Source organism: Contarinia nasturtii, unplaced genomic scaffold, assembly GCF_009176525.2.
Source record: "Contarinia nasturtii isolate CC-2019 unplaced genomic scaffold, AAFC_CNas_1.1 Cnas_scaffold_220, whole genome shotgun sequence".
NCBI classification, from domain to species: Eukaryota; Metazoa; Arthropoda; class Insecta; order Diptera; family Cecidomyiidae; genus Contarinia; species Contarinia nasturtii.
Window position 1 is genome coordinate 3,624,153 of NW_022197577.1, and position 14,179 is coordinate 3,638,331.

General features: G+C 33.5%; 4 protein-coding genes across 10 annotated transcripts in view; 3 read left to right on the forward strand and 1 right to left on the reverse strand.

The window, feature by feature from the left end:
• Nucleotides 1–8,340, reverse strand: part of LOC116337238 (liprin-alpha-1) — a 65,427-nt gene extending 57,087 nt beyond the window's left edge. For 2 of the 6 annotated variants that reach the window (XM_031761646.1, XM_031761647.1), the window contains exon 1: nucleotides 6,423–8,339. In XM_031761646.1, coding sequence (XP_031617506.1) covers nucleotides 6,423–6,671 — 249 coding nt within the window. In that variant the 5' untranslated portion in view covers nucleotides 6,672–8,339. Of the gene's footprint in view, nucleotides 1–6,422 lie in introns of all 6 variants that reach the window. The other 4 variants (XM_031761643.1, XM_031761642.1, XM_031761641.1 and 1 more) reach the window with 4 other exon arrangements.
• LOC116337240 lies at nucleotides 4,302–5,292 on the forward strand. Its single transcript, XM_031761651.1, has 2 exons — nucleotides 4,302–4,398; nucleotides 4,473–5,292. The coding sequence occupies exons 1-2, from the start codon at nucleotides 4,366–4,368 to the stop codon at nucleotides 5,175–5,177; spliced, it is 738 nt and encodes a 245-aa protein (XP_031617511.1). The 5' UTR covers nucleotides 4,302–4,365; the 3' UTR covers nucleotides 5,178–5,292.
• A 378-nt stretch (nucleotides 8,341–8,718) lies between the features above and the next one.
• Nucleotides 8,719–11,039, forward strand: LOC116337239 (transmembrane protein 183). Of its 2 annotated transcripts, XM_031761650.1 has the most exons (5): nucleotides 8,719–9,559; nucleotides 9,630–9,761; nucleotides 9,830–10,046; nucleotides 10,107–10,518; nucleotides 10,579–11,039. In XM_031761650.1, the coding sequence occupies exons 2-5, from the start codon at nucleotides 9,728–9,730 to the stop codon at nucleotides 10,912–10,914; spliced, it is 999 nt and encodes a 332-aa protein (XP_031617510.1). In that variant the 5' UTR covers nucleotides 8,719–9,559; nucleotides 9,630–9,727; the 3' UTR covers nucleotides 10,915–11,039. The 2 variants fall into 2 exon arrangements, with proteins under 2 accessions (XP_031617510.1, XP_031617509.1); XM_031761649.1 differs by having other exon boundaries at nucleotides 8,746–9,559; nucleotides 9,830–10,518.
• Nucleotides 11,040–12,195: 1,156 nt separating this feature from the next.
• On the forward strand, nucleotides 12,196–14,134 carry LOC116336945 (sphingolipid delta(4)-desaturase DES1). The gene is given in 2 exon segments (XM_031761183.1): nucleotides 12,196–12,565; nucleotides 12,567–14,134. Coding segments are annotated over 2 exon segments (963 nt in total). The 5' UTR covers nucleotides 12,196–12,466; the 3' UTR covers nucleotides 13,431–14,134.
• The last annotated feature ends 45 nt before the right edge of the window (nucleotides 14,135–14,179 follow it).

The window sequence follows — 14,179 nt, forward strand, 5'->3', positions numbered from 1 at the left end:
CCAGTGTTACTTACAAGAACTGTGTGTAATTTTCATTTGAAAAGACGAGAAAACGGCACCAATGCAGAAGCACGTCGCCAGTTAGCAAATAAAAGGAGACAGAATAATTTACCATTGCTTGAAATCTAAATAACGAGTGTAAAAAAAAATTCTCAGAATCGTGTTTTACAAAAATCAGCGCATTCAATCGAATTGAATTGTTCATTCATTTTGTTTCAAGGAAAAAAAACAGTTTCTTTTGTTCGCTTCAAATGAAAAAAAAGAACGAGAGTTGTAATAGTTGCGTGTTGCACCATTACGTCAAATGTAAAATCCTTTTTGTAATGCAATTTTTTCTATTCATTGCGGCGCAAAGTAATGATTACTACAAACAAAACTGACCAAAACTTTTTATTTTAAAAGCATATTAAAATAGATCACAAAGTTTATGAAAGCAATCGAAATGAAATCATAAATTCGATTTTATGAAATAACAAACAATTGCAATTCAGTGCAGACATATTTTTTATTTTGGATATGGGCAGTACGAAAATTGCTTTCATACACAAAAGAAATAGAGAGAGCGAGAGAGAGAGAACCGATTTCTTTTAAATTGACCAAAAATTGAAATTATGTTTACAGAAATAAACTAAAAATTCAATTAAAATGTTTCTCGTGTTGTGCTTTACTTGTTTACGAACCCGTCAAATACACACATGTTTTCTTTTTTTAAATTCAATAAAGTCTATCTAAAACTAGAAATAACCATATTTAATCAATGAATGTTTTGAAGTGAGCAAAATGAAATGAAATGTTGTCTGTAAAAAACTGTTTTAGAAAAGCATATTGACGTTCAATACTATTTCAAAGTGGAAGCAAAACGAGTTGAGTTGTTGTATCACAATAGTAGAAAAATTATGGCTAAATGTTGATCAACGATAATGTCCAAAATGATTGAGATTTGTATTGATTGAACATGTTCCCCTCTTCATTCTATTTAAATCCCATTCATTGGGGACAGCCCATAAAAGATACGCAAATCATATACGCAAAGCGGACAAGCTCAAGTTAAAGCAATATGTGTGCTAATCTACTTGGTGGTTTCTATTTGTATGTAAAATGGATACACAATGAACAAGAGCCATTCTGGTTAGTATTTTATGTGTCCATTGTATCATCGACTCAATTTAAAAGTAGACTATTGACCTGCGACCCCAAAAATTGCACTGATGCTAACAATATTGCTGACATCGTCACAGATAAAACACTCCCGGCATGCACATCGCTTTTTTCGGTCATCATGTTCATTCAACCGTACTATGTAAATAGTCGTGTTTACTTAATGAAAATCGGGATAAAGTGTACAGTTTTGTCATCCTTTTCTGCCCCATCTCAATTATAGATTTTCATATCATCCAATGAAATAATGAAAATGCACGACACCGAAAAATCGGCATAAAATCCCGAAAGTCTGTAAACCATTTTCATATTTCACAATGAAGTTTTCATATTTCGGTTTAATTACCTCTGGTCAATAAATGGCTTTTATAATGTGAAAGCGAACAATGCAATTGTATACTTCATAACGGTAAACCATAGATATGTTTTGGGTCAGAAATGAAATGCACTTGACGTTTTCACATTGTGCCATCAAATCTATTTTTGAATTGAATGAAATGCAAAATTATGGTCGCTTACATCTTAAACGCACAATTATTGCTGCATGATTTTAGTGACACAAATTTGCGACTCGATTCAAGTTTTGATGAAATAACAATTTTTTGGTCTCATTAAAAAAGAACTCAGTTTAAAAGTTTGATTATCATATCATTCATCTTCGTTGTGCGCAAAAATCGATTTTTCATTTATGGCACTTGCAACGTGCCAGCTCTCGCAAATGGTATTTTACGAAATTTCAAATAAATTAAATCAATGCAATAATGATTACGTGTTTATGGCATTGTGAAAGGAGAAATGATGTGCCACAATGAATGCAAATTGATTTTCACTCAAGCAATGATATGATATTCCCTGAACAATTTTGAATCAATGTGAAAAATGGAAGCGATAACTTCATTCCGACAAACTTTGTTTCGAAAAAAAAATGCTTCAGCACAAAATAAAAACTATTGTTCCCCAGTGTTTAGTGAAATCCAACCGGCGTGTACACCATCAAATGTATATATATACTCAAATTTACACGAAGTTTTATGCTCGCGAGAGAGATGATTAATGGTGACGTGAGCAGAAATCACTGCGTGAAACTTCCGATAAAAGGGAAAAAAGATTAAGAGAGAGAAAAAAGCCACGCATGAAATCAGTTTGAATCTCTGGCATGAGAGCGATGTTAAATAAGAAAAATCGCATGTTACATTGTCATTTTAGATCATTGGGAGGCAAAACGAGTAACCGGCGCAGACACAATGGCTTGAATATCAAAACACAAATAAATCTTAATTAACCACAAGAAATACGATGAGCTAAAAGAGCAACAACAAGAAGACAGTTTACTGTATTAAGTTTACATTTATATCTGTTCTTGTTGAGTAAATTATAGACGGTTGTGGTTTTATTGGAAACCGTGTTTGTTGTTTGGACTTGGTAATTTTGAAAGGAGTTGGCCGATTGCTTTGGTGCAAATTGCCTTGATTTATTATGTCAGCGCCGATGCTGCTGGATGATTATTATCATTAATGAATTCGTTCATGGAATGGTATTATATCCACAAAATATAACGAATTTCACTGTAATGAACATGAAACCAGCACTTGGCTCTTCATCAAATTATTATATGTGCATCAGCCGTTTCGGTTTTTCCATCAAATCAATTGGGTATTAAATGAATGAATACATAGAAATGCAAAATTTAATGAATTGGATCCTATCTTCGGGCCGAACACGTACATACACATATACGCTTCATTTCATCGCGCGTTTCTTTGCAACCAAAAGAAGAACAAGAAAATAGAACAATAATAATTGTGTTAAAAATAAACTTTCTTCCATAAGTGATGTGAAATGTAAATGACACTTTGATTCTCTTCTTTTTTTCCACTTTGTCTTATTTCTCTCTTTTGTCTAAAAATAACTTAAACAGTGACTGGTACCGCTGGTAAAGAGAGTAATAACAGCACAGGAAAAACAAACTAGTTTTTTTGTTGATTTTTTATGAACATCAGTGCTTGTTCTAAGTTTCCTGATACTCAGAGAAAGCCGAACAAAAAAAAGAGTGCGTGAGTGAGAGTTTTCTCCGATGATGCGCATAATGTACGCATCACAGCGCGCACATATATGAATATTTTTGTATATTTTGAGCTAATTACATCACAAACGATGAATGCTCGCAATGCAGAAGAAAACCTCTTGAAAATTAAATCTTCCACTCGAGTTCGTTGATATGCGAAAAAGATGACGACAAACAGACTGACTTCTATCTATCACATTAAAACATTTTTCCATGTATGTGCGGGATTTATGGCAATATCAACGATGAATTTTATCTGAGCTTCGAATTAAATAAATAATAATTCGTTAATTTTTCGATGAACAAAGTGGATTCAACATGATCTTGATAAATATATACACATGGGATTACATTGTGATGCTTGCGGATAATGTGGAATATACTTTCTCTGGAAACCCATCACACGTTGACGTTCAATCTCAATTTTTATTAACAATTCATATCTATGTATTTCTTTTCTTAAATGTCGAAGCACACGCAAGAGAGAGAGAGAGAGAGAGAGAGAGAGAGAGAGAGAGAGAGAATGTGCATTATGTTAAAAGTTTAACGTACATGGCACAATTCATATTTTATAGAATTTGAAAATGGATCATTTGTTAGAAATGACTCGAGATCAAAACCCGAATCGAAGCGCTTTATGCATAGCAAACATTCATATTGCGAAAGCAATACGTGAATAATGCAAAATGTTGAAAATATCGCAAGAAGATGCAAATATTATATTGTGTAGCAGGTGTTATTAGAAACTTTTAGGATTCGATTTTGAAATATATTTTTTTTCGCTTCCAGTTGCCGGCTTAAAATTTGCAATTCGATTTTTCTATAATAATTTATTGCTGAGCATCGCTTAGGATCGACAGAGAAAAGAATATTGTTGGATCAGCAATCGTTGACACAATGAATTCAAATGAATGATTTCCAACTGAAAATGTTTTTGGATGTAATGTGAATAAAATTATAACGATGACAACAATAATGATAATAATAATAATGACGTAAAAATACGTCAAAATTGTTCACAACGAGAATCGTTCGATATAAATCGTGTATATATAAAGATTGTGAGAGACCATGATGAGAAACAGTTTTAATTTGTTTTCGGTAACAATACTTTTTGCGGCACAGAGCACAAATAATAAAAAATGAAGTTGCTTTCGTTTTTATTCGTTGGCGTTGTACGTAATTTTTGCAAAGTTGTTTTTAAAGTGTCTTCATTGAAATAACAAAATTTGTGATGCCTAAATTTTAGCTTATCGGTTTCAGTATGGCAAATAACCCGCTGGAGGCTGTTGACAAAGAGGTGGATGCTATCTATGGTATAGCAAATTCATGTACTCGTTTCACTGACTGGTTTGGATATAGCATGAAATCGATTAGGACATTTGCTGGTGAAAAACATCCGGCCACTTTGACAACTCTTTTAAAATCAGTTATCCAAAGCATTGATAATCTTATTATACAAAATGAGAATACTGAAGGCGATGTGTATCTAACGTTTCGTGATATACGAATGGAACGAGGAGAACCATTTCCAAATATTAATAAAGCCATTATTAAGAAGAAGTTCGGATCTTCTTCACCAGACGCTATAAAGAAATTGCACAGCATTCTTTTTCGTATGCACGTTGAAACAAAGCATTTTGAAGAGTCGATGAGACAAATTGAAAATTATTATGCCAACAAATTATTCAATAATAAATTCAATGAAGTAAAACATGCGATCGACGAATTGGCTAAATTTGCCAAAAAGAAACTGGCCCCAAATGATGTCGAAATTAAAAAGGAGTCAGCCAAAATCCACACATCGGTTATTGAACCAATAAAAATGGCACTCAATGATGAAGAAAAAAAAGCGAATCTCGTGAAAGAAATCATCGATAAAATTGAAAAAAGTTTCGAGGTTTTTTATGAAAAACAACAGAAAAACAAGGATGAAATTTTGGCTTTGAAATAAATTGAAAAAAAGCAATTCTATCATGATTTCATTTTGTTAATGCTGCATTGATATCTGTCAGACACATATTTTATTGTCCAATAGAGTGTACGTTTTTGGAAGCTTGAAAAAGCCATTGGATGTTTTTTTTTCATTAAAAAAAGAGTGTTTTTTAGTCAGCAAAGTGTTTGGTTCGAATATTTTGAGTGGTTTGTTATTGCAGTGATGTTTGGCATTGACACATCAAACGCCCCCACTTTTCCGCTTTGATTCGGTTCACTTTATGTTGCTCGATCGTTCTTTTATATTAATTCTGTCGTTCACAGTAAAATTCAAATGGGACATCGAAGTGACTGTCTATAAAAAAATGCATATATACTTTTTGGCAAAACGAGTCTTTGATATATGATGAACGAGTCATAAATATCATTTCTCACTTGATTATTTTGAATGAAAGACTTTTTGATTCAGCTCCCTTCATTATCAAAATCGCGTTAATAACAATATATTTATATGCAAAGCAAATTTATGAGTGTGTCCGCGTCGAGACACAGCTGTTTCTTGGAACCAACAGGAAGCGGTTTCATGGACGGCATTCTGTGATAATATTTTCAATTTACTTCAAGAACGACCCAACGAAAATTGTTTCCATATTTTTGCTAGTCGATTTTGTTATTCAAAAGAAAAATGGAAACAAGTAAGAAAAAATTCAGTGTACATTTGCTTTGTTGGTTAGAAGTCGAAAATCCAATTATAACCATAAATGAAGGTAATGAACTCAATTGGCTAGCAATGCGTGAATGCTCCACGGAAATGGCTCAACAAAAGGGAAAAAAATCGAGCGGTGTTTCAACATTTTTTGATGTTTTGAGTGGCTCTTCCTTATTGCTTCGCATGCAATCAAGAGTTTTTAAGATCCATAAATTGAAACCATTTGTTGACAGACTCAATTTCATGCGACAGAGAATTCAATAAGTATGTGTACGAGATGCGCTGATGGTATGAACCGGAAGATGGTAAAAATAATTATTTACTGATTGATAAAAATGCATAAAACGAGAAGAAGAAATATCGGCCATTGAAAATAAAGCCCGACGTGCATTAAAAATAGATCAAAGAACAATCCACAGTTCAGAGATTGGAATTTGGACGATGTTTAGTCTTTAACGTTTAGCCTGCCGACTAAGTGGATTCAATTTTGCGTGTATTTTCAAACGTTTCTTTTTCTCTACTTTTGCAAATTTTGAACAAAACCGTTCGACTTACCTGCGGTAAATTTGCATTGATTTGTCTCTGTAGACTGTCACGCTCCTTCTCCGTGTCGGACAATTTGATTTCAGCATCGTTGAGACGTTCTTGAGCTTCACGCAGGCTATCCATCAATTTGTCACGTTCATCTAGCATTGACACCATCAATTGTTCGAAGTTTGCATCATCACCACTGAATTGTGATGACCTTTGCGAGATGTTATCCTCCGATATGGTGGGCATCACGTCACACATCATGTTCCACATTTTGATTTAGATTTTTATGGCAACGTTCACGATTTTTTAAAACAAAACGAATCACTATTTTTTTACTGTGTCAGACTTTATTGCTAATGCTATTCTTTGACTGTGCTAGATATTTAAACTTTGTTGGTTTGGCGTCGTTTTGTCCTGCTCTGTCACTTGTCGCACAGTCAAAAAACAGACACACGACGCTTTTTTTCTTCCTCTAATTTACTTTGTATTACAATTAATTGCTTATTATTTGCATTGGTTGATGGTTACAAAATTTATTTGTATGGTTATTCATTTGAAAATTACGTCGGGGTGTACGAAGTGTTTGATTACTGGTCCCGTACTTAGGAAGCATGCTTTCATTTTGTTCTCTTTTTTTTCAACAAATTTAATGTGTATAGTATCAGTTTTAGTGGTGTTTATTCTATTTGGGCTGTATGTATTGGCTCACACTTGCGATATACACTTCAACTGAAACAAAAAAAAAAAACATATAAACACAATCCATTCCATTCATCAATGACTAATGAACTAACAAACAGTGTTTCATCATTAACGAAACATTATATTTTCAATCGTTTTTTTTTCTTCTCTTTTCTTTAAATCGTCGATATATTATATTCTGTTTATCGTTTACGTTTACACAAGACAAGCAATGAGCATTAGACAGGAACCGAGAAAATAACTTTATGTATTGCGCGAATGTATTGGATTTTTTTTCGTACGGTGTTACATGAGTTTTTTTGGTTACGAGACACACATGTCTATTGCCAATTTCATTTCAAAATCCGATCAATTTTTTCGATGATACAAAAAAATCGATTTTTGTGTCGATTGTCAAGAAAATGATGCCACAATTTTCACTTTGCTTTTTATATCGATGGTGTTAGCATTTCACAGCGAAACAATCGCTTTTGATTTGTGCCCAATTGACAGTCTCTCTCTCTCTTTGAACAAAACATACGTTTGCTTGTGCAAACTTTTTTTCTCTTTCTGTTTTTTTCTTCTTCTTCTAAACTTTACTTAATTTCCAATACATAATTCCAATTGGTGAGCCGACAAAATATGTGCTGTTGCTTGTAATTAACATGTTTCCTAATGATATAGATGATCACACCACAAACAAATGAACACAAATCCGATTTTTTCTTGAATAAAAATAATTTAACTGGCAAAATGTCATTGGGTTTTCCGTTTTCAATACCGCATTGTATTTCGATTATGATTAGCGTTTATTATTGCCACTTTGGTGCGATATTTCACTGTCAAACATTTTATCGATTCGGTTTCACCAAACACTAATTTCTTCTTTTTTTCAATTCAACTGTTCGGATTCCAAATTGCACATCGATTTTATTGGGCAAATAAAGGGAAAACAAAATTAAACGCGAAAAAATGAAAAGATAAAACAATGAAATAGTTTTCTTTTTTTTTGGATTGACAATTTTTTGCTTGAAGAGAAACTCAAATCGTCTACCCTCGCGTACAACTAGAATCACTTGAACACACTCTGTCAACATACGAACGCGGTACATACAGACACACTCGAATTATCTATCTCTGTCACACGCACGCAGCTCAAAATCACACGTACGTATCAGAGCCACAACCAAAGTCTATCTCGATTTTTTATCGACGTTAAAAACGCTTACACACAACATTAAATGCCTTCTTATAAGTATGAGCATCAGATAAATGAATATGAAACTGAAAAATAAGAAGAAGAAGAAGAAGTCATTCTAAGGGAAAGAAAGAATCCTCTACAATGTTAGCCATTCGTCTTTTTTATGCCTATTCGTGTTGGTGCGTGCTAGTGTGTCTATGTGTGCGTTAGTCGCACACTCTCTGTCTCTGTCCTCCTCTATCTGCTCTGGCTCGGTTTCTATCCACACAAATTGTACACACTAAATCTATTGACTGATTTGCACTGATATTACTGTTAATTCATATTCCACTTCGCTATTTTATGCAGCCTGTTTTTTTATCATCAATATTCTTTTGTGTCACAATATTTTGTTTATTGTTCCATTCACATGTGGCTGTCAATCGAATTGATTTATCAAATTGGAATCCATTTAGATTGTTTCTATCGCTTGGATTTTTATTGTCAAAAATAAAATCGAAATTGATTTGCTTTCGCTTTTGAGCCTCTTGTTTTTAGTGTAGCACACAGACACACCTTTGACGGTACGCAAGCCGATTCCGCTTCGTTCAATTCGTGCACGATATAAACGTATTGGTTGCACACATGCACAGAGGCAAATCGAGGGAGATAGAGAGAAAATCTACACATCGTTAACCATAGAACAAAATTCCACTCACCGCCATGTTGCTCAACTGAATGCGATATCAATTGTCAAACACAAATACATACACAAACAGCGTACGAAGTACACATATACGAAACTTCTACGCCTGTCAAGTGCATGCATTGTTTATAACTGTGCTAGCAATGAAAATGTTTTAGTGTATGAGTACGACTTTAGTACGAAGTAATATGTCACTACACAATACTCTACACAATATTTCAATTTCGAAAGAGATGAAATGTATTCGAAATACGACCATATGTTTCACTGTCATATTTGCCAAATTCACATAGAACCATGAATTTGAATAAGTACCAATTTTGAGCGCAAGGTAAAGTTCGAATAAAAAACACACACATATGACCACAATTTATACACAACTGTTCATGACAGTTCCGATCAAAACATCAAAAGTCAAACATTATTTCGTAGAAATAATATTTTTTGTGACCAAAAAGAAGAAGAAAAAAACATTTGCAATTAGTTAAAAGATATATTCTTCTTAATTTGTACAAATATGCTATGATTTGAACAAAAGAGAAAAAAGTCAATATATATGATTATATACCGAAGAAAGATTAAATATTTGGCGTGAGTTATTTATTTATTTTGCATAAAAATTTAAATTTCTATTTAGAATTATTTTTTTTCTTTCAATCAGTAAGGTAGTCAGACGGAGTTGACGGGTAGTGAAACGGAATTGACTAGTACCGAGGCATAGTTGTTAGTCAGAAGAAAGTTGAGCAACTCTTGAAGAAGATGCCACGAAATCGAAGTTACTACAATTATTCAGGTAAAATTCAAATCTCAAATCTCAAAAATTCTCAAAAACTTCCACATTTTTATGATCCATTTCTATAGACATATCAATCAAAGAGTATGCCGACGCTAATAACAAATCGGGTCGAATTCGTAAAGGTGTATCGAACACTATGAAGTCCGATGCAACAAACAGTGAATACGAAGCACTTGATATCGATGCGGATATGGTTACGAAAAAAATGAGTAAATCAAAAATCGCAAACGTTATTAGTGTGGAAGACGATCAAAACTACAATTACTTCCCGAATGATATTTGGTTCCTAATTTCTGAATACATTCGACCTGAAGATATAACAATTTTCGCATTAATTTGTAGGCAAACCTATACGATAACAACGACATTAAAGTTTTGGAAATGTTTGTATCGAAGGTATTACAAAGCGAATGTTGAACTTCCAATGCGTCTTACTATGGATTGCATGACCCGCCCGCGTGGAATTAGAGCATGTACAATCCGTTCATTGTTCTTTACTTACCCATCATTTGTGAATCGTGTGCGTCAACAATCCCAACAGGACTTTCACATGCTCGTCAAACATCGTGTCGTTCAGTTTTGGTTTCAGCAAATTGATGCAATGAAATTTTTGTACTTTTACAAAATCAAACGAAAACTACAACCGGGTTCACGGACATACGAATCAGAACAATTACAACGTAAGGATAATCGAACGATTAAGGCATTGAGAGATGTTTATTTTAATACGGAAGAAGGATGCAGTTTACTTATGGTATGTGAAAATGAGAGACCTCTTTTGAAATGTGTGACATTAAATTTCTCAAATTTTCAGATTGAATCGACAAAATTTCACCCATTACCCAGATTGGATATGATTGAGTCGAATGTATTCATCGCATCGATTGTAAATCATTTGTCACGTTCATGCAATCACTATCGACTTGAAATACAATTTAACAATATCAGCTGTGCAAAAGTTGGTTCTGTTGTCTATGAACCGGCGTCATCGATTCGAGTTTACGACTGGTGGGTGCCAACATATTCAAAATATGTAAAACAAGGTCTTCAACCTTCATTGGAATACGTCAAAGATGAAAAAGATTCAGACGATAATAATCAAAATATTACGGATGATGATTCATGGGACTATGTGATAAATAATTTTTAGCCTATTTTTTTCAAAATTGAATTGATCGATACCGTTGATTTATTTCACATATTTTATTGATGAATTTTTATTCAAATATTTTGTAAATGTATTTCATGAATTATACAGAAGAAACGCTTACTTAATGGAAATGTGTAAATTAATTTTGAGAGGCCCCGTCAGTTGTTGACTTTTGGGTATTTTCGGCTTCATCGTTTGTCTGGTTCGTTGGTGGTTTTGGTTTGTCAAAATCAATGCTGATATAACTTTCAGGTGGCCGAATGTGTCGATATACCTTGTTTTGATTCTCGAGTAAAAGTGTCAAATTGCTTTCCAAGCGTGCTTTCACATTGGGACCCATGATTGGTGGTTTTACTTCAGTCGACTTTTTTTGCTCCAACTGTGATCTTCGCAAACCCTGTGTATTGATAAATGTGCGTGGTAAAATTCTGCGTTGCTTCTTCTTCAATTTGTGACGCGTCAAATATCGAATCAATTCTTCTCGTGACAGTTTCGGTTTTTGTGGTTCGTTTGTTTTGCGGTCGGCATTCATGGTTGTATTGAATGATCTGAAATCTGGAAAAATGAGAAAATATTGAGAGAAAATCGAAGTAATTTATAGGAAAATATTCTTACTTGACAAACAACAAAAAATGTGATTCAAGAAGACAGAGCTCCCAAATGTCAAAGAAATCACACGCAACAAAGCACGACAATAATGATAGCTGTGTTTGTGTTTTTTGTTGTTGAGAAGCACAGTTACAGTGACACAGAGCGTAAAACAAAGAGTTTACTTGATTACCTAAAAAAGTTACTTGGATGCCTGTTTACTTGCCGAATAGGGAGTCCAAGGCTTCAAAGAGATATCGGTAGTTTTCATAATGGACCCATTTGGGGTCCAAGAAAACGGCTTTATTAACGCAGTGACAGCAGTTAACGAAAAAGATATAAAAGTTGTATTCAGCCAACTTGTTTTGATTGACTTCAAATATAATTGTTGCATCAAAGCGTAAATTAAGCCTTTTTTTGTACACAGTATGTTCCATTGAAAACAAAATCAAATGAAGGCAATACAAATTTGAATTTATATGACTTTTAAAAAAATGTAATACTGTTGTATTCCGAACGTGTGAACAGCACACAATTCAATTTCAAATGACAGTTAGAACTGGCAATACTTGCACAGCATATTTATTAAATATAACGATAGGAGAGTATGTTTTTATTCAGCCATTATTCAGCCATAAGTGCTGAATAACATACCCGCATATGTGATTAAATGTCAAATGGAAAAGAAATTAGAAAAAAAACTCGAACCATGAGAGCCGATTGTCATAGAAATGTCCATATACAATACAGACACCATCAGTGCGGCCACAAGTGAATTTGTGTGTGCGGCTTTCTTCGTATTCTATTGAAATAGTTGAAAAGTTATGAATAATTGAATGACAGTCAACTGATAGAAAGAAAACGTAATAGAAACGTTTTGTGTTCAATTAAAACCAAAGAAAATTTAGTGTAACCAAAAAAAAGCCAACAACAAGTGTAAAGTGAAGAAAAAAAAGAAGAAAAAATGGGACAGAAAGTGTCACGTACAGATTTTGAATGGGTGTATACGGAAGAGCCGCATGCATCACGTCGCAAGATAATTCTTGAAAAATATCCGCAAATCAAAAAAACTATTTGGTTATGATCCGAACTTCAAGTATGTTGCCAGCGCAATGGTATTGTTGCAATTCGCAATGATGTTTATTATGAAAGGACAATCTTGGCCGATTACTTTGATAGTTGCGTATTGTTTTGGTGGTGTTATAAATCATTCACTTGCATTGGCCATACATGAGATTGCACATAATTTGGCATTTGGTCATGCCCGACCGATGGCAAATCGTATGTTTGGATTCTTTTGCAATTTACCGCTTGGCGTTCCGATGTCGGTGTCATTCAAGAAATACCATTTGGAACATCATCGATATCAAGGCGATGAGGTGATTGACACAGATTTACCCACATTAATTGAAGCAAAACTATTCGATACAACATTTGGTAAATTCTGTTGGGTTTGTTTGCAACCACTTTTCTACCTAATAAGACCATTGATCGTCAATCCAAAACCACCAAACCGTTTGGAAGTGATAAATGCCATCATTCAGATTATTTTCGATGCATTTGTCGTTCATTTTTTCGGCTGGAGAGTACTGTGGTATTTGATTATTGGCACACTGTTGGCAATGGGATTACATCCAGTTGCTGGCCATTTCATTTCCGAACATTATATGTTTGCCAAAGGCTTTGAAACATATTCGTACTATGGACCATTGAATTTTATCACGTTCAACGTTGGCTACCACAATGAACACCACGATTTTCCGGCTGTACCAGGCTCTCGATTGCCAGAAGTTAAACGCATTGCTGCCGAATTTTACGATGATATGCCACAGCACAACAGTTGGATACAAGTTTTATACGATTTCATCATGGATCCACAGGTTGGCCCATACGCCAGAATCAAAAGAAAAGCAAGAGGCCTTGACTAATAGACAACATTTTTTATAAACGATTTTGCACAGAGAATTTAAAAGTTAACTAAACACTAACCGTAAATATTTTGTAAAAAACAAAACAAGTGAATATAAAATAAAAACACAACTAGGTTTCAATGTACAAAATATATGGTGAATAATAAATCATAAATTCTACTGGAATTGTTATAAATAAAGCAATTCAAAACATTGTGCTATTTAGATAGATTAATGGGTGAAGTTTCTATTTTCTAAACCAATAAAAGAAAAAGGAACACTATGAAACATAGAACATGCAAAAAATAAATAAACGGGTACCAAATGCAGTCAGATAAATGTTGGATGGCTTTACGAAGAGAATTAAAAATATTTTTGCAGTGTAAAATAAAAAATGTAAATATATTCTGTTGATTCTGTTCCGAATTTAAGTATTAAGTGATTGCTTGCATGGACAAAAAAATGAAAACGAAGATGTTAGAAGTGGCGATAAAATATTTATTATTGTTTTACATTTTGAAATTGGTTCAAACGAAAAAAGAAAAAGAAATAATACACATACACATATTTTGATCTTGGATTCTATTTATTTAATATCTTCTATTCAAACGTGCAAACAATATCAGCCTTTAGCTAGATAAAATTAAAAATAATAAAATAGAAATATTTTTTAAACGATACCAACGAATAGCCTGAATAAACAAAATTCCCAAAACAATTTAAAGAAGAGAATATATATATTCATATTTTTAGAATAAATTTGACCA